General features: G+C 46.5%; 1 protein-coding gene across 5 annotated transcripts in view; it reads left to right on the top strand.

Annotated features, from left to right (window-relative positions):
- Positions 1-23200, top strand: part of STOX2 (storkhead box 2) — a 129814-nt gene that overhangs the window by 50300 nt on the left and 56314 nt on the right. The window contains exon 1 of one of the 5 annotated variants that reach the window (XM_001232531.7): positions 14089-14811. The exons of 3 other annotated variants lie outside the window; for them this stretch is intronic. In XM_001232531.7, coding sequence (XP_001232532.3) covers positions 14646-14811 — 166 coding nt within the window. In that variant the 5' untranslated portion in view covers positions 14089-14645. Of the gene's footprint in view, positions 1-14088; positions 14812-23200 lie in introns of those variants that run through there. One more of the 5 variants, XM_015276552.4, reaches the window with a different exon arrangement.

The following is a 23200-nucleotide window of genomic DNA, read 5'->3' as shown; positions in this document are numbered from 1 at the left end:
GGTTGGTTGCTAACTGCATATAGGGCCACGGTGTTAGTGTTGCTGCAGACAGAAGGTACTTTCTGCTGATTTTCAGGGAGTTAAATGGGTGCACAGTGGCATTTCTTTCCATAATGCCAGCAGCTAATTTGTCACTGAAGTACATATATATGTATAATTGTCTGTTATGTGCCTAGGAGGTAATAAGAGCAGTCAAAGAAAGGTAAAGAGAACAATTCTGAAGAGGGGGTGAGATGATCTGAGAAGGATCCTTATTTCCCAGCATGGCCCATGTGACAGGACTTGCTGACACACAAGCTGTGCTTTCTGCTTCACACCCATTTGATGGCAGTTTCGTCATGCGTCGCACCGAGTCAGCGTGGGGTTTGCATTAACAGTTTAGTCAAGGGTAGCCTAGAAAATTTTATTGCAAAGCTTTTGTGACCAAGAAGCGATGTCATGGCATACACCTGCTTGCCCACTGACAACAGCTTTAACATGACAAGAAGGTGTTCGTCTTTATGCCTCAATTGCTCATCTCCTAGCACGGCCAGTAAGAGCTGGCTGCCCCCTGCCCAGGGGTGTTGGTGGTGATTGGAAGGCAGAGGTAACAGCTCCTGGTAGGCAGGAGGTTGCAGTCAGCAATCACTGCCTCCTCTCGCTCCCCTTCCCTGCAGTGCCTGGCCTCCTTCTGTCCTGCCTCACAGGAACGGAGGAATGTCCTGCAGGACAGGACAGGAATGCTGTGGGTTCCTGCTAACCCATTCTTGAGCTCCAGCGGTAGAAACCCTTGTTGCTTATCTCCCTGGCCCCAGGAAGGGTCAGCAGTGACTTTCGTCATCGTAGGAGAACATGCAGCGATTTGAGGGCATGTGCTTACTCCCTTGATGTTGTGTGTGGGCAGTGGTGTGTTCTGCATAGCTGCGGCTGCCTCAGGACCACATTCAGAGCTGCTGCCAACATAAGGAACACTTCTTTTTTTGCAAATATGCAAGTAAATAAACAAGTTCAGCCCACATAAGTCATCAGACCCAGAGTGATAACTCACTGGCCATCTGCTTCTCTCTTCGACATTGTTTTTGTTGCCTGCTTTTCAAATACAAAGTATATCACGGAGGGTTCGGCCTGTCATTTTCAGATAATTCAGTTGTTACTGGCATGCATGGGAACAGCAGGTGACTAGGGTTCATTTCTGGACACGGAATTCATGATATCCAAAAAAAGATGACTTCTAAGAAAGCCAAGAAAACCATGAAGGCACGCGTGTACTATAAGCGTGACTTAGTTTGTCAGAACAATTATTTTGTTACTGGAGTTGTTTGCTTTTAATCTAAAGACAGTAATTACCTTTTTCTGCAAATATGGCACCCAGACTTGTGCAGGGAGAGCTTCAGTGATGGCTAAAAGGAATTAAGGTTCTCTAGGAACATTCAGTACCCAATAAGTAGCCTCCAACACTTGGAAGGCATCCCTACTGGTAATGCTTGTAATAATTTGTATTCATGTTGCTAGATACCTTTCTGTAAGTGTCACTAAAGCTATACACTGTTTCAGAAAGAACTTGTGCAGTCCCTTCCACTGCACATGGTGTTCGATGTCCCTTTTTTCCCCATGGAACAGCAAAGAAAGTCTCTGAATTTCTGAACCTTCTATTTTTTTTCACCACTGGCATGTCTCATCATTGGTGAGCCCACGTTTCTTCTCTTAAGCGTGGTGTTATGACCTAGAAGGTCTGCGTTACTTACGTGATCATTCTGGGAGCGGTGCAATACAGCTATTAGAGGATGGGCATGGTAACATTTGTGTTTCTGGCCAAGTCCTCTCTCAGTCTGCTCTCAAATCACCAGGTTTCACGCTAACTTTCAAGACTTAGCAATCAAGGGAGAATGTAGTTTTCTGAAGTGGCGCAGATAAATAGGAATCTGTTCTGGCACCTTCTGAATCAAGGTCTGGTCGCTTTTGAAGTGGCCTGCTCAACATCTCAGCTTGCTAAAAGGAGATTCTGCATCATTGCAGCCGTGTGCTCAGAGGCCGCTGTTGCTGTTTGGGTTTCTTTGTCCTTTATAAGGTAAAATCTGTTTGAAAACGTATCTAGCTGGTTGCACTGAGATGAGAAGTAATACTACAGACTGAAATGAGTCGTGGATGAAATAGAATTCTGAAAAAGACAATTGCAGTGTTACTGACATGTATGTCATGAACATTGTGGAGAAATCAAAAGGGCTACCCATTGGAAATATGTGATTTTTTTTTTTAATTTTTATTTTTAATATTGGAACCATCAAAATTATTTTGAATCAAATGAGTAGTTGATTGCTTTAATTGAGAACAGTGAGTACTAGTTTTGTTGCATAGTGGATGTTTGTTTTGCTCTTGCACCAACCAGGTTTTCGTTCATCTTGCGAGCAGTGTGAGTCACGGCAAGCCTGAATGAACTGTGCTTATGAATCGTTTCTCCTGGCTCCTAGGGAATTCTGCAAACCAGATATCCTCTAACAATGAAGTGGTGACCCAGCAGGGTTCCCCTAGTGATGCATTTTTAGCTGCATGCCTTGCCGTAGTCTAGGTGCAGAACGGTGTGCGGCTAGGAGTGTTGCCTCCTTCATCCCGCCTCACCAAATCCATGTTCCTGAGCTCATTATCACTTTTCACTCTTTTCTGGAACATTTCTTATCTGGAACATCTTTCTGAGCTGACTTTCCCTCCTGAACACGGGAAAGTGCCTGTAAAACACTCATGTCTAGAAGCAGAGGAAGGCAGCTCATCAAACACACAGGCAGTCCCAGTGATGGCTGTTTCTGTAGGCTGAGTTGCATTAGGTTGCAAACAAATCGACATTAAACAGCTTGAATAACTTCAAACTTCAGCAGCCTGGCTTTTCAGGGTCACCAGTGGTTTAACTATGCATTGGCTGCTGGCCGGAGTGCTTGCTTCCATTAACCACTTCATCTTATTACAGGTTTTGTTAAGTCTTGGCACCTTTCCTGAGAGTGAAATCGAGTGTTCCTCAGGCTGCTACCGTTGCTGTGACAGCCACTTACCTTCCTCCTCACTTACACAGTCTGTGAATCTGGACGGCGATGTTTCTCTGTTTGGTGAAGCAGCTAGCCAGGAGCTAATATGAACAGGGTTTGTGAGACCCTACAAGATAAGCAAAGCAAACATTCTCCAAGTGAACGTAGAACTCATTTTTCAATTATTTTAACGTACCCAAATGGAGAAGGGGAGACACTGTGTGCCTGGGGTGGGGTAGGGGCCAGAAATAAATCTCCTGCCATCCTGCTTACCTCCAGGGCATGCAGGTGGACAGGAGGACTGGGCCACCTACCAGCAGTTCAAGCTTCGCCCATCACCTCCAGCTTGGTGCCAGGACACCATTTTGGTTTGCCTGCTGCCCATCCCTGCAAGCAACTCTCTTGTAATTCAGGCTGGCAGTACTTTTTGGCTAGGTTGCTAAATTTCAGTTTTTTTTTCTCTTACCTTGGAAATCTCATCCTCCTCCGTAATTACTTGCATTTGTTGAGAGAAATTGCAGCAGAGAAAAGGCTTGTTAGTTTATGGGATAAGAGAGGATAAAACAGCTCTCTCAATCCTCATTCCTTTTGTATTCATTGGAAGGCTCTTGGCAGAGAGAGAGCTGGATTTCCAGTGCGGCGGGGAACCATGCTGGCTTGTATTGAAATAATTGGTAGGTGCTACAGAAGATTATGTGATAAAACTTATATGTTACTTCTAAGTAGCCAGGCTTTTGATAATTGCCCCCAAGGACCATTTATTAGGTAAATAATTAGTCTTTCCAGATAAGGAGTAGGATACAGTTTACATTTGAGAGATTTATGAATGCCAAAAAGGTGATACATGCACACATTGGCAGCTGTGTTCAGCACTAATTTGTATGTTTCATTTCATTCCTGAATTTCATTTCCAAAGCTTCAGACAATGCAGAATTGAGAATATGGCGGCTGAAAGCAAAGCAATTGAGAAATGTATTTGAAAAGCCTGCATATGATATCTGTTCCTTTTATAAGGAATATTTCCTTTATGACCTCCTCCCGCTTTGTATTTATCATTTCAAAGAACTTTGGGGGACTGTCTGTAGGCTGCATCTTCGTGAAGCAAGTAGCCAAGGATTTAAAGTATTGTCATTGCTGGCCTGCAGCAGAAAACTGCAGGCGGTTTTAATCTCGGGGTGGGGGGGTTAAACCCAACCTATTGTGTTCAGATTAGGAGTGCAGGAGGATAGACTTAAGGGGTGTTAGTGGGAGTTTTTTCATTGGCAGTTCAGTAATAGCATCAGGCTTTGGAAAAACTTTTTTCCTCCTCTTTGTTATTTCAGTAATTACTATGTGGTGGGTAGAAATCCATAGGGTTTGTGTTCTTTTTAAGTACTACGGCAATGACACAGGGGTGTGGGCGATAAGAAGTACTTGCTTTTATAACTTCTTACTCCTTGGACAGCTGAGGGCCCCTAAATGCCTTCTCGGATAGTCTATCATTGTTTCTGTCCTTGATGTCTGTATTTATCTTGAATCGGATCCGTCAGCTGGGATAACAACAGGATCCGTCCTTGAGGGGAGGTAAGAAAAAAAGGAGGATTTGGCATTAGCATCTCACTGACAAATCTGAAACCTGCCAGAAGATCGCCTGGCCTACCTTACACTGCCTGGGTGATGGAAAGCTTCCCAAACATCTCCCCGGTCAAGAAACAAAGCACAGGCAAGTCCCTGCCTGCTTGTTTGTGGAGGTTCTCCTGCTTTCTTTTAGGATCTAGGAACTGTTTGGCTGAGTATTGGGTGATTTCTGGGACAGCTGGGGTAAAGAGTGCTTGCAGTTTTTGTGTATGGAAACACAGTGACTCCCTACCGGAGCTGCTGAGATGAGCGCCATAACTAACAGGATTTACTGCAGTTGGTTTGGAAAGTATTGAGTTCAGCTCAATAGTGATCGGTTTTAATGAAGACTAAAGACTTTCCAGCTCTTCATTTTGCACGTAGTTCTACTCAATAGAATTCTAATGCTAAGAAATGTATCCCTTTCGTGTAAATTATCTCACTTAAGATGTTTGTTTCTTTCGAAAAAGATCTTTTTAGATATCCAGAAATATTAAGTAGAAGTGGTTTTCTGTGCCTTGCAAGAATTCATTATAATATGAAAAGCATTTTGAAAAAAGCTTATCCTGTGCTAGTGCTGTTCACGTGCTTTAAAGGATGTAAGTACTCTTTTGTGGTGGGAGTGAGGAGCATGCTTTTCAGAGCTAGAGAGGAGCTTTGGGTTTCTTTGTTTTTTTTTGTTTTCTGATGAGATTTTGGTTTATTCTTCTTAATTTCACAACTTCAATTTGGCTGTTACAGTGATATTCCTTTGTAATAAGGCGCGTTTTCTTTGTAACATCGACGCGTTTCGCTTGTTCTCAGCCTTGACTTTGGTAGGAAGGTCGCAGGTTGAAAACTTCACAGCAGAGACTGCTCTTATATCCAGCGTGACACTGAAGTGCTATGTTATAAGCACTTCTCTAAGCTGAGACTTTGGGTGCTGCTTCCTTCTGCTTAGCACATGGAGGAGGTAAGATCTTGTGCTGACCTTCAGAAGATCTGTGAGATAACAGTGCTCTGTTGGAAGCAAGTCCCTCTTCGCATCTAAAAACAGACAAATCAAGAACAAAGCGACCAACAGCCACCCAGTAATGTATATAGGTAAAGTAGCAAAGCTTCCTGTGGCTGGTGCTTCAGAAGTTAAGCAGAGGGGACAACAAGCTGTGATGACCAGCAGCAGGGCAGGGCAGCTGTCCCTGCAGTGGAGAACAAGGCTGCTCCAGCATCCCACTGAAAACCAGCAACTACAGTGCTGCCTCCCATGGGGACGCACTGCATCTGTACTGCAGCCGTCTGCTCCAGGGAGCACTCAGGCTGAGAGTTTTGCGTTGCCTTTTGGCCAGGCATGTGTTGAGTCACCTAATTTCTGTCTGTGTTTATGGCTTCTCTCTTGAGATTTTTCTGCTGCCCAAATACTGGTTTATGCCAAGACAGCCCCTGAATCTAAGACTACAATAAAATACCCAAGAAGTAATTAAATTAGTCTGCTGTGAGGTGATGAATCGGTGCTTTTTCACTGTTGGGACTTTGTCTTGCTTGCATTCTCTTCAAACTGTTGAGTGGGAACCATACATTTTCAGTGCTAAACCTCTATTTTGAAAGCCTATTTGATATAGGCAGAACTTCATGCACGTGTGGAAGTTCATGACAAGAGGTTGTTTATAAAGGGTGGGGGACTCTATATTCAGGCTTCCCAACTTTTCTAAGGCTTTAAAGATCTCTGCCTGTTATACACGCTATGTGCATATATATATATATATATATAATATATATATAATATATATATAAAATAGGCTCACTATATGGCACAGCTGTATAAGCAAGAATTTTTAGAGGGAGCTTAGTGCTGGGCTGTTCAGCAAATGCTCTATGGAGCTAGAGCAGCTGCTGGGATTTAGTTCCCTTGGTATGCTGCTTTGGTTTTGAAGGCTGTCAAATACGTGCATTGTCCCTTCTGCAAAGATAGCTGCAGCTTTTTGTTTAATACGTGACAAGTAATCCTTACAGACAAGGAGTTGGAATTTAAAACGAAAATATGGTTAAATCATAGCCATGCAACGTCCAAAGCAATGTCCACTTGCTATAGCCAAGGGCATTCTCTTCTTTCTCGGCAGATTTTTCCTTTATGGGTGCCTACCTGACATGCAGAATCTGCTGGTGCTTTGTCTTGCTGTAGCACAGAGGAGCTTCATCAGAGCCCAGGGCTTGCTCATAATGGTACAGCCGTGTGAACTCTTACGTGAGCGTGCAGCAAAAACATAGGCTTAGGGGGGAATGGAAAGAGATGTGTAATTAGGCTTTATAAACACGATCAATAATGGCTTTTACTGCTGGTGAGCTCTACGCTAGATGCTTACTTCTTGCTCTCTATTTCAAACTACCGAGCCAGAAGGATCGGCTGCTTTTCTAACACCGTCCAGCTGGCCCCCATATATCAGTAGGTTACTTAAATACCAGGGTACTAACGACATGTGACACCAGTGGAAAACAAGAAAGTTGAGGTCAACATTTTTGGCAAATCTTTTGCTACTATATTCTTTGTAAGAGCAGCCGATGAATGAACTGGGCTGCTAACTCTACTTCTCCAAGGTTTTGAATTCTATTATATGTGTGGGGTCTAATCGGTGCTCGGCTGTTTGGAAGTCCTTACGCTATTCGTGGCTTCCCTCTGTCTCCAGCTCTGTATGTTGAGGAGTTCCAGTCCATCTCCCATCCACTTCAGGTAACTCCCTCTGGGTCAGATACCAGGCAAGGAGAAGCGTGCGGTGAGGCAAAGGCTGGATCCCGCAGTCTGTGTTGCAACTGGGTTAGTCTTGGTGTCTGAGACTGGTCAGGAGTGTCTCAAAACACTTGGATACCCAGATTCACAGCCCTTCTGCATCGATTATCTTCAACACAGAGGAAGCACAAATGCAATCAGAAAGGTCTGGGCTGAAAAAATACAGGGCAGTCTTTCTTCTCATAACAGAGGCAGGTTTTTCTGAAAAGTCATGCAAGTTAAAATAAATACCACAGTGCACAAGCCAGCACACAGGAAAATGAATCGGTGAACTACAGCATGTGTGCAGCAGCAGCACTGCATTCCTGTCATCACGCATTCCCGAAACATAACAGTGAGAGAAATATGATCCAAAACTGGTTTAAGAGGTGCTGTAATTAAGCCAGGATTACTATGCCAGTATAACACAACCTGATAGCATTCTGGAGCGAGACTGAAGACTTGCTTGTGATAAGCCCTGAAATATTTTCCTGTTCTACATTTGGAGCTTTCTCTCGCACCTTTGACTTGGTGGTTTTTCTCTCTGCTTTTGGTGGAGTTTCCCAGAAGTCCCAGTCCCAGAAGTCGGAGCCAGCCCAGCTTCTTCAGTCCCACAGACCCACCGAGAGGGGCCGCCTCGTTCTGTGAGCTGGGCCACAAGCATGGACGAGTCCTGGGCTTCTCTTGCATGCGTAACAACTATACTGCTGAGAGGTGACAAGCTGAAAGCGTTAGTGGCGGAAGTCTGAGAACTGCCAGGAAAAGGGATAGTAGAAAGAATCATAGAATGGCCTGGGTTGAAAAGGACCGTAACGATCACCTAGTATGATCACCCCTGCCATGGGCAGGGTCGCCAACCAGGAGACCAGGCTGCCCAGAGCCACATCCAGCCTGGTCTTGAAGAGGCCAGAATATGCTGCACTGTGAGCTTTCTGCCTGAGTATCTGCTTACAAAGGCTGAGAAGGGGCAGCAGGTACTTCCCAGAGCCAAGGACAGTTGCAGGCTGCTGCCAGAAAGGGGTCTCACAAAAGCATCTTACTCAGAGACCAAGTTCTGGCCTGTTTCCATGCTAGTGGCACATTTGATAATATAGAGCCATGCGTGAAAGCGGGGTCATTTGTGCAGCTGGCTGTTTTTTTCCCTTCACGGATATATTAATATTTAGCCATGCAGGTTATATCTTTTCTCAGGGAGATTATTGTGCAGAGCTACACCTTTTAACAAAACCTTATCGGTCACAGGCTATTGCCAAGGCCTATGATGTTATACCTCAGCTCAGTGTTTGTCTCCAGTTCTTAATTACATATTTTCCACCTCTCCTCTCATTAAGCTTTCTTCCCTCTCCTTCTTTTTACTGCTTTTCAACTGCATGCACTACAGACTCTTTTTTTTCCTCTTTTATTATTTATTTATTTATTCATTCAATCAATTATTTTCTTCTCTCCCTCTCCCACTTAATTAGGTCCTGCGTTTCCTTCCCAGCACCTTGCAGCACCCTGTCTGCCACTTTAAAAAGTTGGAGATTAAAAAAAAAAAAAAGGAAAAAAAAGTTTTTATGAAGTTTAAAAAGCTTACAGAGGTTTTTCCTACTGATGTGCTGGGCCATTTCCAAGATAAGAGAGAAACTGGCTTTGAACGCATCGGCTGAGGTGATGATTTTACAGGGGAGGCGTGCAGTCCTCTTAGCAAAGAGGGGCACCGCATTCCTCCTTGTGTGTCTTATTTCATCTGTTTTGACATTTTTATGTCAATGCTTTCTCTGGTTGAAAACTTCATGCAGTTGGTCCCTGGGCCAGTCAAGCTGACATGGCAGCAGCAGCCCACCCTGCTACGAAGTCTGCTCCTCTCCCTTACAGAAACCTGTTTGCCAAGGAGGGGAAGAAGAAACGCTGCCCTGACTGAAACTTGAAATACCAGATTACATGAGAGCAATTACCATGTACGCACACACAGACAAGCACGCATGCACACACACACACACATATATAGAGAGAGAGAGAGAGAGAGCTCATACCATATAGTACCCTGCCATATCATAGAATCATAGGTTTATAGAATGGTTTGGATTGGAAGGGACCCTTAAGATCATCTAGTTCCAATCTCCCTGCTGTAGGCAGAGACACCTCCCTCTAGACCAGGTTGCTCAAAGCCCCATCCAGCCTGGCCTTGAATGCTTCCAGGGAGGGGGCATCCACAACCTTGCTGGGCAACCTGTTCCAGTGTCTCACCACCCTCACAGTAAAGAATTTCTTCCTAATATCTAGTCTAAATCTACTCTCTTCTAGTTTAAAGCCATTTTCCCTCATCTTGTCGCTACATGCCCTTCTAAAAAGTCCCTCCCCAGCATTCCTGTATGCCCCTTCAGGTACTGGAAGGCTGCTATAAGGTCCCCATTGAGCCTTCTCTTCTCCAGGCTGAAGAGCTCTCAGCTTGTCTCTGTAGGGTGGTGTTTCAGCCCTCTGATCATCTCTGTGGCCCTACTCTGGACCTGCTCCAACAGCTCCATGTCCTTCTTGTGTTGGCAGCCCCAGAACTGGACGCAGTAACTCCAGGTGGGGTCTCACAAGAGCAAAGCAGAGGGGCAGAATCACTTCCCTCAATCCGCTGGTCACAATTCTCTTGATGCAGCTCAGAATATGCTTGGCATAGCTCAGGATATGGTTGGCAACCATATATAATTATTAATAATTACCAAATACAATTATTACTTCTTGACAGTGGAAAAATAAGCTGATGAAACTAAGCTGGGACCCGCGGTTGTATAGCAGTGTTTTTGTCACTGATTTCCTATGCTGTTTTGGGCCCCTTCTGTCCTTTTCTTCTTGCCTTTGTCCATCAGCAAGATGGGAATAGACCTGCTTAGCACCTGCTTAGTGCTTATGAAGATCAAAAGTGATAGATATCTGGAGTAATATTTGTTTTTTCACTTTTAAGAGATAACATAGAAGCTTTTCAGAAGCTAACATTTTTTATTGCTTCTCCAAAAGCCCTCGGGCTCTCAGTGATGAGATTTGGCTGAAGCAGGGTTGTGATGAAAAGCTTGGACCTGCAAGAATCCTTTGTGGTGTCTTAAGTGTACCAAGGCCCCTTTTCATGAAATTCATAACGTTCGACCAGTGCCTTTGGAATGGCTACTGCTATGTTGCTGATTGGGAACTGTTAGGCTAACAGGGAGGCGGGATGTTCATTTTTGGTTTAGTTCACTCTCTTTCTTTTTCCCCAAGGTCTCTATGATCTATGGGTCTATTTAATCTAGTTTCACCTCTTCAGTAATTCAAGAAGGAGTTGCTACCTGCTGGACATTAAATACCAGTACTGCCCAGGGAGGTGATGGAATCACCATCCCTAGAGGCGTTCAAGAAAAGGGAAGATGTGGCACTGGGTGACGTGGTCTAGAATTAGACAAAACTTCACCAATATGCCACAGGCAGGCAAAAGAAGTGTGTAAATTAAAGCAGAGTTTCACAACTGTTTCAGCCAAATAGAATCAAAAGTCCCCTCCCTACCTACTGGAACCGTCTGATTAATCAGCAATTTTGTATCTGTTGCAAACTGTGCTTATAAGAGTACCATAATGTCATTCCAAACAGGAGAGTTGTTTGTAGCTGGGAGCTCTTCTTTCCCTACCTTGTTCTAACATAACTCTGTATGAATCCACGCATTTATTTTCTTCTATTAAAAACAACAACAACCTACACTAATTTGAAATGTCTAACAATATAATTTTCTTCTTCTTTTCTTTTTTTTTTCAAAAGCCCTAAAATTTGAGCTTTTGAGTCGTATGAAGAAAATCACTTTATTTCAGTTTGGCCATTGAAGCAAAAAATCAGTTATGCTCACAGTTCTAGCTCTTTTTTTCCAAGGAAAACAGCCAAAATTTAAACGTGGTCTTTAATTATATATTTGATTCATCCCAGTAACAAAACTCGACTTCAGACAATGCAAAAACAAGAGGAAACTTGCTCTGAATTTCTCTCTTCAAAGCAAAGAACTCTTTCAGACACCATGTCAAGAAAACTTGCAACTGAAACCTGAAAAGATGGAGTAGAAGAAGCCTTAGCTGCCCGTAGTCGTAACCTGTCAGGACTGAGAGGAGGCTTCTAAAATGGTTTTAAATGAATCTCCCTACATTTGGGAAGGGCAAGTGGGCTTTGCTAGATGGATTGTTTATTTCTCTTATTCTCCAACTTTAATATGAAAAAAACTTTTTGTAGTCATAGGAGCAAAATATTACTTGTTCAAAATTGTTACACAATGGAGACTCATCCTGTTTTGACAATAAAGGTGATGAGGCACTGGCACAGGCTGCCCAGAGATGAGGTGGCTGCCCTATCCCTGCAGACACTCACGTCAGGCTGGGGGCTCTGAGCACTGATGGAGCTGTGGGTGTCCCTGCTCACTGCAGGGGATTGGACCAGATGGCCTTTAAGGGTCCCTTCCAACTTGAACCATTCCATGATTTTAACCTTCCCAAAACCAGCCTGACTCCTATAGTCAATGTGTAGAGGACATCATACGTAAGTCGCAAACACTGTACTGCTCGTGTGACAATTCCTGCAAGCGTACGACTTAAATCAGTTCAAAGCACTTGAACCATTCCTGTGCGCTGCCACTGTTTCATCTGTGTACGGCAAAGTGCTGGAAAAGCACTGGGATGTATTTTTTCCTTACGGTTGCAGTGGGGCACAGCTCTTACTGTGATGGAGCTGTCCCCTGCTCTCTTACTTGTTCAACTAGCCCTAAACCTAGACTCATGTTTTTAGTTTAGAATAATTACACAGAAAGACAGTGTCAGGATCACTGTGGTCTTGTTTGTCACTCTCCCAACCCTGCTTTGTTCTGTCTTTCTACTTCTTGACCTCATTTTTCCTCCTCATTGCTTATTCCTATTTGTCTCATTCCTCACATAATGCATCTTTTCCCCATGTCTTTTTTTAATGGAACAGAATGATATCTAGGGCTGTGTCTAGACTGCAAGAAAGGTTGAGTTTAGTTCAGACGTAGGTCAAAGTCAGCTGGCCAGCTAAAGGCTGCCTTCAGCCACTTCCTGTGCAGCATGGCCGTCATTTGCTCAACCTTCAGACAGTGGAAGAGGAGTCCATGCTCCTGGGTAGGATATCATTTCCTTTTACATCCAGTGAAATGGGTAGGCTTGGGGGAGGGGGGTTGACCTAGCTAGGTTGTGCTAACCAACCTATCCAGATCTGTCTTGGATTAGAAAAGTTGAGTGATTCTAGAAGTTCTCTCTAGGTTTTTTTGGGTCTGAGGATGAAAATGTTCTATTATAAGCCTTGCGTAGGTTGATGAGTAAATTGCTGGATGAGTAAGTTGCACGATGGAAAATATCTTATATTTTCATTAGTGGTGCTCTGGGCCAGTTCTTTTGCTCATCTTACTTCTTCACGTTTCTCCCAGTATATGGACATCAATGGAAATGTGTAGCCCTCCCTGGTTTTTCACACTGTTGGAAGGAAATGAGAATGAATGAACAAGGAGCCAGTAGTGTTTGATTTCTTGCTGGGTTTCGTTCACGTCATTTCGATACTGTGAGAACAGGGTGGCAGCAAATGGAGCCTTGAATGACTCTTTGGTGCGCTGTCTGTCCGGAGGCAGAGCAGGGCCCGTTGAGGTGGAGGATGGGGGATGAACCCAAGGCTTCATGGCCATGGCCATGATGGGAGTGTGTCTCCAGGCCCGTTCGCTTTGATGTCCTAGTCACTCGCCGTCATCTTTTCTGTATTGTGACACTACTGAAAGCTTTCAATTGCTGTCCAAATTACAGACCTCTGTTTTTTTCCATGCTTTTAGAAACGAGACCAAACGCCGCGGGAAGGATTGTTCATTAATTATATTTAAAAAATAATAATAGAAAGTAAGCACAGGTGATTTATTAGCTGAGCTTAGGCAGCATCTTAACATCCCCGCGTCAGAGTTTCCTTCACAGGTAAACAGTGCAGCATCGCCTGACTCCAAGTGCATGCAAGGAACCGAATCCCTCAGCGCGGTTTCGGTCCCCAAACGCTGTGCCATTGCAGGCCAGAGCCACACTACTTCAACGTGGCGCCAGGTACATGCACCAACGGGCCGAGATGCGGCCCCCAGTTTCCAAGCGCCCTGCCGTGGCCCACCTCGGGCGAGCTGTGCGTGTCCTCCACCGGGCTCTGAGGAGGAAAGGAGAGCCTGGAGCGCGCTGACTCCACGCAGGGGAGCCCAGGGGACGCCAGCCCCGCTGCCCGCCCGCTCTCCCCCAGGTGCGCCCCGGCCGGGCGCTGGGCACGGGAGCGGTGCCGCCCTGCCCCTGCTGCCCCGCGTGGGGTGCCTCGGGCTGGCGAGGGGGGAAGGAGGGAAGAAAGAGGAGGTCGGCAGGGAGGGGGCCGGGCCACCCGCAGCACACGGGGCTTTGTATGTAAATGCCCGCGCGCTGCCTGCGGGTCCCGGGGAGCGCGGAGCCCGGAGGGACCGGCGCACCGGGCCGGGGCTGCCGTGAGCACGGGTGGCGGCGCGGCTAGCGGCCCCTACGGCGGCGTCGCCCCCCGCTCCTAGCGCGGGGCCGGCGGCCGTAGAGCCCGGGGCGGCGGTGGGGGGGGAGCCGCCGCCATGGAAGGGGGAGGCCGCAGGCCGCCGCCGGCCGCCGGGGCCTGAGGGGCGGCGGGGGGGTGGAGGGGGGGTCGCGGTGCTTCCGCCGGCCCCGCGGCCGGGCGAGGCGCTCGCTCCTCCTTCCCCTCCTCCTGCTCTTTCCCCTCCTCCATCTCCTCCTCCTCCTCCCGCCGTGCCGGGAGCCGCCGCCGCCTCTCCCAGCGCCGGGCGCGCTGCGATTCGGGTCACAACCGGCGGCCGTGGGGTTTTCCTCGTTTGTTTGGGTCTTTTGTGTGGCGGCTCACAGTTGGCTAAGCACGGCTAGGCTGAATCGGGCTATTGTTTGGGATCCCGGAGCGTTCACGCTGCAGATCTCCCCCCTCCCCTTTTTTCCCTTTCTTTTTTTTCCGTTTTTTTTTTCTTTTTTTTTTCCTTTTTTTTTTTTTTTTTTGCCTGAGAAGCCACAGAATGTGCCTTTCCTCCTCACGAATCTGGAAGCTGTAAGCCGGACTGATTGCAAATGAAGTGTAATGCATTGTGGGACGTGTGTAAAATTGGATCATTCGAGGGGGAGAGGGAAAAAAAGAGCGGCCGGGCCGTGCCGCCCGCGCCCTAGAGCAGGCAGCGGCACCATGGGCGCAGGCTGCGCCCCGGCGGCGCCGGCGCTGGGCTGACGGGAGCGCCGCGAGGCCCGGCCCGTGCTGCGCTGCTGCGGGGGCACCGCTCGGGCATCCTCAGCATGAAGAAGACGCGGAGCACGACCTTGCGGCGGGCCTGGCCTAGCTCCGACTTCTCCGACCGGGCCTCCGACCGCATGCGGTCCCGCAGCGAGAAGGACTACCGGCTGCACAAACACTTCCCGCCGGCTTTCATCTCGCAGGCGTCGCGGGGCTACATGACATCAGGTTGGTAGCACCGCCGGCGGGGCTGCGGGGTGCGGGCGTGCGGCTGCGGGGAGCCTAAATTGCTATGAATAATGCAAAAAAAAAAAAAAAAAAAAAAGGATAGCGTACATCCACCATTTTGTACCTCGGCAAGATTCACGGCGAGGCCCTCGCAATATGGTGTGTAAAATCTATTAGGCGAGTGAAATAAGGCAGGGGGGAACGGTCACGTCTCAGCGCCGCGGAAGGGCAGGCGGAGGCGAGCGGGCGCGCAGAGCGTGGAGCCCTTTGCTCCTTTTGTGCTGGGAGCATGTGCTGGGGATCTGCCGCTGCACGCTGCGCTTGGGATGCAGCTGGCCCCGCTGTAACACAGCGCTTCGCCCGTTAGTCTGCTTGCGAAGGGAGAAGGGTCACCTGCCGCGGCCAGCCTGCCCCTCGTAGGGACACGGAACCGTGAAGGCTGGAAGAGAGCTTTGAGATCCAGCCGTCCGCTAGCACCTGGCCGGGCTCCGGCTGCGTGGTTCTGCTCTGGTGCAAATGAGTGTAAACGCGTTTCCGTTCGGCATCGGAGGTGCAAAAGGGGAGCGGAGCCGCGTATGCGGGCAGCGCACACGTGCGCCTACGCTCCTCTGGCCGTCGCCGTCGGGGGAGGCCGTAGGGAAATAATGGGCACTGCAGCAGTGTGTTTGTGCGTGGGGAAGGGAGGGCACGCACCAAACAAAAACCAGCGCGGGGAAAGGCGGGCATCGGGAGAGGCTCGGCCTCGGCTGGAGCGCTGCTGCGATGTCGGAAAGCCTCGGTAACGTTGATGGGAGCCGCTTCATCCCGAATAGCATCCGCACGGGCTCGGGATTCGGGCATTCCATAAACAGCAGAAGGAAGACTTGGGAAAACGCTGACGGGGAGGGGGACGGGGGGGCAGAAAATCCTGGAAACCTCCTTTGTTGTTCCGCTGCCTGCTTATTGTGATGCTCGGACATAACGTTTCGTTCCCACCGCATCACATCGTAGCTTATCGCGAAGGCTCCTTTTCCCTCTAAGGCTCGATTTAGGTTGAGTAGGCGGATTCCTTTAAAGGAGAAAAAGAGGGAGAGGGAGAAAACGAAGGTATTTTTCGTGCATTACTGAAAACGTTTCCGACCCCCCCCCCCAACCCCCCCCCATTACTGCTGCAAAGGTTGAGCCAAAGATTGTGGCTGTCAGTTACACGCTGGCTTTGCTCTCTGTGTCTCTAATAAACATCTCTCTTTGGTTCTCATGCTTGGAAAAGGCTGTGTGTCCGCTCTCCCGTTAACCTCCAGGCAGAAGGGGAAGAACACGCATTTCACTGCAAAATCTGCCCACGTGAGAAAACCGTGCCATTTTGGCAGTAGCCCTTCTGATTTTTTTTTTTCCCCCTCTTTCCTGGGAAGCCACGGATCGGGAGGAAATGACAAGTGTGATTTATGCTTGAGCAGCTGAAGAAAAGGAGAGCGCTCGTTGGGAGGGGGTGTTTGTTGTGTTGGCGCTGCAGGTTCTGCAGGCAGCTGGAGAGCCAAACCTGAGTTGCGCGGCGAAGATTTTTTGTTGTTCTCGCGTGGATGTGCTCACGTTCCCGATGCGGAGATACGGAGCTGTGTTGGTTCTGCGCGAGTCAGTACTTCAAGGCTGGAAAGCCGTATTTAAAAGAGAAGGCGCTCACGTGTGCCAAGTGGTGTGGGTTTTGCTTGTTTTTAATTCTTCAGGGAAACACGTTGGCTCTGTAAAAGCTTTATCTTGGCAAGGTTGCCTCAATCCACGTAGGTGTTCGAGCACGAGCGATCCTCAGAATGAGATGTGTCACCCAGCGTTCTCTGGCTGGTGGCTGTGTTTTTAGGGGCCCGTGGGTATGAAATCCGCCCTAAAATAAATCTCCAGACCCCCCTGAGTACTGTGTTTATCCGGCACGTCGATTTAAACTGCAACAATTGAAGCAAGGTGAATGTCACATTTAGTTTGAGCAACCTGCTCAAGTTGTTGGAGGAATGCTGTGCTGAAGATCGAAGTCAGAAATGTTTTAGAAAGTACCCGGTTGGCTTCTAGCTGGAAATGCAATTGTTCTCTCTTGACGGATGATTTCCATGTCCATTTCTTTTTGAAGAAGTCCACTGCCTTGGCAAATATTAGTTTTGGGGGGAATGGCCACTGTATCTAAACACATCACGCTACTTGAAGCACGGGGGCTTTTCAGAGGGCTGCATTCTGTTTATCCAGCCGTTTAACCTCATCACCATTAGTATTGTTGTGGTTTTCTTTTAATTAAATGCTGCATTGTTTGAGGTGGGGGTGGAGGGTGGGAAAGAGGCCTTGGGTTTTTGCCTCAGTTACTCTGGGTAGGAAAACAGTAAGAAAGAGCCTTCGGTAAGATACTAAGAAGCTGAAAACACTACTATTCAAGTGTGTCTGAACCCGGCATGGGGAACATCCAGGTATGTTTCTTTCAGCAGCAGTGGTGTTGCAGCCAACGCTGTGGTGCTTTTTTGGGGGAGGAAGGGCAGTCTCTACGGAGAACCTCGTTCATAGGGGAAGCGCAGACCTCACGCTGGAGCGGTGAAGCGCACCTGGCTTTAAGCAGCACTTTCGGCGAAGCTGAGTAAGGACCAGTTTGATGCTTATTTGACAAGAAGCGGCACTGCTGGCTGGCAGTCACGTTTTCAATACTTCAGGAACAAACTGCCCATAATTACAGAAGATTGCTGCGGATGCCGTTGCAGTTCGTGTGAAATCTAGAGATTGTTTGACAGATCAAGGCAGATGGAAATAAGGAGGGGGGAAAGGAAAAGGCAGGGAATTTAGAAAATCACACATTTTTACTGTTGAATAATCTCTTGATACGTGCTATTAAATGTGCTGTACTCCAGGGTTCCTTTAGGCCTCCTAGCAACCGCGAGGTTCAAAGGCCATGCGAGGAGTTCATTGTTCATGCTGAATATTAATTTCCCAGCGGAGGGCTGACTTGGGGAAAAAAAACCAGCAGAAAAGAAAACTACAACAGCGTAGAGCTTTGACCTTGCGAGAAAAGAGATGTTGAAAAGTTTGAATCCAATCAACGTTGCTGAAAAAGGGGAAATACACTTGATGGTTTTGATGGATTGTTACTTAATTGAGGGGGAAAGAAAGGAATCATATAAAACTGCCAAGCAGAATAAAACTTGCTGAAACTCAGGAATGAGAGTCACATGAAATAATACGCGTATAACTTGAAATGTCAAAAGCTTCTTTTTTTTTTCTTTCCCCTCCTAAATAAAGAGGGGAAATCCTGGATTTTCTTGCAGCGGAGAGATGAGCTGCACGCTGTGGTTGACCCAGCTGTAAAACGTTACCAGACGTGAAGAGTGCTCCGAAAAGAAATCCTTTTTTCCTGCAGCCTTTCCCGAGCTGTTGGAGCTGAAGGCCTTGGTGATGGAGGCAGTGTGTCAGGTTGGGCTGGGGGTGGTGTGGGGTAACAGCCTCGCGGATGCGGCCTGAAGGAATGTCTGAAGAACTCTCTGCGATGGTAAAAACTAATGCCAGAGCTTGCCTGTCTGAAGGTCACCTTCTGAAAAGTTTGCGGTGACTTTATTGCTCTTTGCTGTAAAACCTCCTTGCAGGTGCTTCAGTGCTCTGAAGCTGAACAGGAGAATTCAGTCTCGGTGTTGCCCTACAGTTGGTGGAGCTTGGTTAGCAAGCTGAAGTAGAAGAGAGGGACGAGAAGTGCCTAACCTTGGGAAGCCTACTGATGTTGTCTGTGTGCAGACTATGGTTTGTAGGAGGAAAATATATCCTGCTTCAGGGATGTTTGTTGGAAGTTCTAGGGCTGCCTCTTTAGCCTTCTTGAAGAAAATCAAGGATTTGGGGAGTGAAATTTGAGCAAATTTGAGAATCATGAGCCACTTCTTTTCCTAAGCTTCAATTCCTGACTCTAATAACAATTAATCTTTGGAGATAACGATGCACGATCTGAAGAAGGCATTTTAATGTAATTGGGAAATGACAGGTATACACAAAGCCTTGGACCTCTTGCAGTTCTCCCATCGCTTAGTTCACTTATCTAAGGGAGTATGTTCTAACTTGAAAGTAGCTGTATTGTAATTAATATTTAATGGAATAATCGGTATTGCATCACCTTTTTCTCTCCATGTAGCATTAAGAAACACCTTCTAACTTGTCTGCTTACCAGTAACATGATGTCTTTTCCTCTCTCGATTCTGAATAGTTTAGGTTTAGGCCAGACCCATTCCTAGAACAGTAAAAGCAAAAAGGAGAGGGGTGCCAGGGGCTAGCAGAGAGCTGTTGCCCCTCAGCTCCTGCTCTGCCTCCCTTGCTCCAGCCTGCGCTGAGCAGCTCAACCTCAGTGGCTCAAGCTTGTTTTAATTGCTTAGGAGATTGCTTCTGGGCTGCCTGTGCTTTCCAGTTCATTTTGGTCCCTGGGGCGTCTGCCTACCTTGAGAGAGAAGCAGGAACTTTCACTGGGCCTGCTGTGGAGGGCGGAGGGTCTAGCTGTCCTGTCTTCAGACCACAAACTTCGCATAAGTTCATGGGACAGCCTTTTTTTTGCACAATTTCTGGCTTGTTTTCTCCTCTTGGCTTCTTGCCAAAGAGAATATGAGACACAGTCTTCTCTGATCACCATTTGTGGATTTCACTGTTGTGGTTGCTCATGCAGCATTAACTCCGGTATTAACTCCGCAGTCCTGGTCCATTCTGACCAGGCACCAGGATGTTTCCTGCATATCCATGTCACTTTACCCTCACACCAAGCTATGGATAGTTTCCTTTGTGTTACTTGTGCTTTCTCCCAGCTGAGTGAACCGCATTGGAGTAGGTGTCCTTCCTGTCTGCCGTGACCTACAAGCAAGCGGATCCAGGGCTTTTTATTTTGTGGCAGTGCAAGTAAAATCTAAGAGGAATGACTGTAAGAAAGAAACAGAAGTCTGTGTGTGTGTCTATCTCACCTAGGCCTGCTCAGGTTTCCATCTCACTTCAAAGCACTCCTCCCTGCTGGGCTAAGTTTCAGCTTATTTTTCTTTCCCAGCCTCCCTCACTGCTACTGGGCTCCCAGTTGCATTCTCAGGCTCTGCATTGTCTTTGCTCGCTCGCTTGCACCTTGGGCCAGGTCAGGGTGCACAGAGGAGACTGGGATCAGATCACCAAAGGGTGTTTGCACAGGGGTGGCATCCTGTTCTGAATCAGAATACGTTTCCAGGTGTGTTTTCCAATGGTCGTGTGATTGAAGTAACTTCTTGTGTGCACATTAGACATCGTGATAGCTACTGAAGGTACAGGAGGCTCCTTTTTCAAGGACAGACAAGTCCTCAGAACAGACACGATACTGATTTATCGCAAATAGCTCCCGAGCTGTCACAGGTGCAGAGGCTACACTCTGCCTTTGCTGGCAAGTTGTGATAAGCCTGAAGGGTGTAGAGTGTCTGGCCATTTTGGAATCGAATTGCAGCTGCATCTTTGCAAATTGCGTTACGTGGTGGAGGAGGCTGAAATGGGAGGATTTTGCAGATTACTTTGGTTTAGGCCAGCAACTGTATCAGCTGTGGGCAATGAGCCTTTGTTTGTAGGCAGGGAGAGTAAACCACCATCTTTGCAAAGTTCTTCACGCGATTAAAAGAGAGATAAGTAAAATCAGGTAGGAAGAATGAAAGAATAGCATTTTGCTAAGCACACTGTGGAAGTCCTCCAAAAACGGGGGGATTCTCTTCAGTGTTCTGGGGAGGTTCTTTAGGGTGACAACTGTTTTGTAATCCGTAGCAGGTTGTAGGACGTTTCTGCGTATAGCACTGAAGTTGAGTCAGCTTCCTGTCATCTAAACTGTGGGCCATGACGTCTAACCTGTAATTGAAAAAAGAAAGACTGGAAAAAATGTTCAGGTACGACTTATTTGCGGCTCCTCCTGAGCCTGCTTTTATCTCGTTGCAAAAGGCCAAGCAATATTAAAGTCATAAGAAAAAAAATGCTGATTTAGATCTAGCGTAAGAATTGCTAAATAATCCTTTTTTCTTTTTTTTTTTCCCCTAGAAAAGCATACATTGCATTATTTTAAATGGTCAGGCTGCTGCTATGCTATCAAAACTGGCTACTTTCAATGGAGTAGATGTAAACCTGAGCCAGGAAGTAAGGGGTGCCCTTTGTAAGAAGTATCTAAGAAATATTTTACGCAATTCTGTCTAATCATTGGGTTTTATTTGCACTAGAAAAAAGGCATAGAAGTAGTAGCAGTTGAAACTGAGATGTGAAACAATTAAAATCTTCCCTAAAAGTCTCAGGAGGCTGTGCACTTCTGTACCTGTCCTAGCAAGAATTGTTGGTACTGAGGCCAGTGGCAGCATGAGTAGTCCTAGATACAGATAAGGCCTGAATACTGAAGCTGCAGAACTCTCCCAAACCAGCATCGACTTCTCCCAGCTGCTGCCTGTAGATATGAGGGGGTAATGAAAGTTGCCTATAGGCACTGGCTTGCCCTTTCCTGCACATCTATTGAAGTGGCTACTCTACCAACGCTGTTTTGTGTCTTGCTCAGCGCAGAGGTGTGCTAGAATAGCTAAAAATGCACAACTTAGTAGAAACTTCAAGTTGGAGTGCCTAACAAAGATATCTTGATCGTTTTATTTGTTCTGGTGGGATTTGAAAGCAGAACGCAGAAGAGGAAGGTGAGGTAGCAAATGAAAATACTACCTGGGGAATTGCTTTGTAGACCTAGGTTTTGGAAGGTAGAGATGGCTGAGTGTGGGTGTATTGCACATGGAATTCAGGTATTGTGAACAAGAATAAATGACTAGTTGATCCCATTTATACTGTTTCCCTTTAATGAAAATATCAAGAGGAGAGTTGTGAAGTGCATCTTTGAAGTCTGACGTTACAGAGACAAAATGAAACTTCTGCTGATTTCTGTCTCGGTCATCCATTAGAGGTATTGGTAGCTATGCAGTATGTTGCACGTTCTAGCGTTCAACTGAAGCAGCTTTGAAATGGTTAAGCAGTAACTGCTGCTAAACATCTGCATAAAAGTTGTTCGGATAACTTGGAAGAGCTTTAGCCCTTGCCCTTCCTTACGTTTTACTGTCAGAAATTTATTCTGAAAGGGTGAAAGTGCGTATCTACCAGAGTAGAACAGATTCCTGGACACTAACCATCATGTTCCCAAGCTCGATGGTGATTACTGTTGCAGTTTGACCAAGATGCCAGAACTGAAGCACCATGAGAATCTGTTCCTCACTGTGGGTACTGTCCTCCTGTCTGCAGAGCACCTCGCACTCCTGTATGTGGCTTGTGGATTAGAAACCTACACTTAGTGGTCTCAAAACAGCTCTTTCTGCCACCGTTTTCTTTCCCAGTTGCATCACTTAAGGGAAAAATTGAATGGCCCTTTGTAGTGAATTTAACCTCAATGTTTTGAAGCACAGAGAGTATAATAGACAATTCAGAAATACTTACTTAATGTGGCTTGGAAAAGGCAAAGTTCAGTAAGAAAGCTCAGTTCATCATAACACAGGAAGCAGCGCTGGGAGAGCCCAGATTACATAAACTACTTTTCGTGCCCATTTGTGTTCTTTTAATTTCCTCCATAATTTCCTATGAATTTCCTGTCGATGACCTGTGACCTGGTTTCACAGGATGAACATACGTGATAAGGCTTTAGGTGTCGTAAATGGGGCTGCTTATCTTACAGGCAAGGGAAGATGGTGGACTGAATTTCAGCGTGGTGCCCAAAGGGACCTTCAGCCTCTTGTGTTAACTTCAAGGTAGGGTGACAAACACAGGGACTGGATCACACCGCTGGAGTGCAGCCTGGCTTTTCTCCCAACTGTTCACTCACAAGGCACGCAGCTTCAGCAGTGAAATCTTGAAATCATGTTTGCATGGGATCTCTGCATTAGAGTGGATGTGGTTGGAATGTTTTCACCAAAAAAAAAAAGAAAAATCAGAATTAAAAAAATATATATTTTTCTTCATTTTTCCATCTGCTGTAGTGAAGTTTCAGTGTTTGAACGACTTGTTAGGACTTCTCTGGAAAGAAATTGTACCTATCTCAAAATAAAACATTTTGCATATTTTTACTAAAATTACTAGACATTTTCCTTTGAGTCAATCTTAGGTTCAGTTTGTGGAATGAGAGTAGAATAGAATAGAATAGAGTACAGTAGAATAGCATGGCTCAGTTGGAAGAGACCTACAGAGATAACCAAGTCCAACTGCCTGCCCACCTCAGGGCTAACAGAACGTTAAGGCATATTTACTGAGGGCACAATCCATTTAATTCTGCATTTATTTGCAGAAATATTCCTCAGTAACTATGACTGTCAAACTAAGGTGTCTCTTGGAAACCTCAGATTAGAAAGCATGTTTGTAATTACTGCTTTTCATAAAGCAGAACGTTGCTTATTTTAAAAACATGTACAAT

The sequence above is a fragment of the Gallus gallus genome, chromosome 4, assembly GCF_016699485.2.
Source record: "Gallus gallus isolate bGalGal1 chromosome 4, bGalGal1.mat.broiler.GRCg7b, whole genome shotgun sequence".
NCBI lineage: Eukaryota > Metazoa > Chordata > Aves > Galliformes > Phasianidae > Gallus > Gallus gallus.
This window is presented reverse-complemented; position numbering and strand designations above follow the sequence as displayed.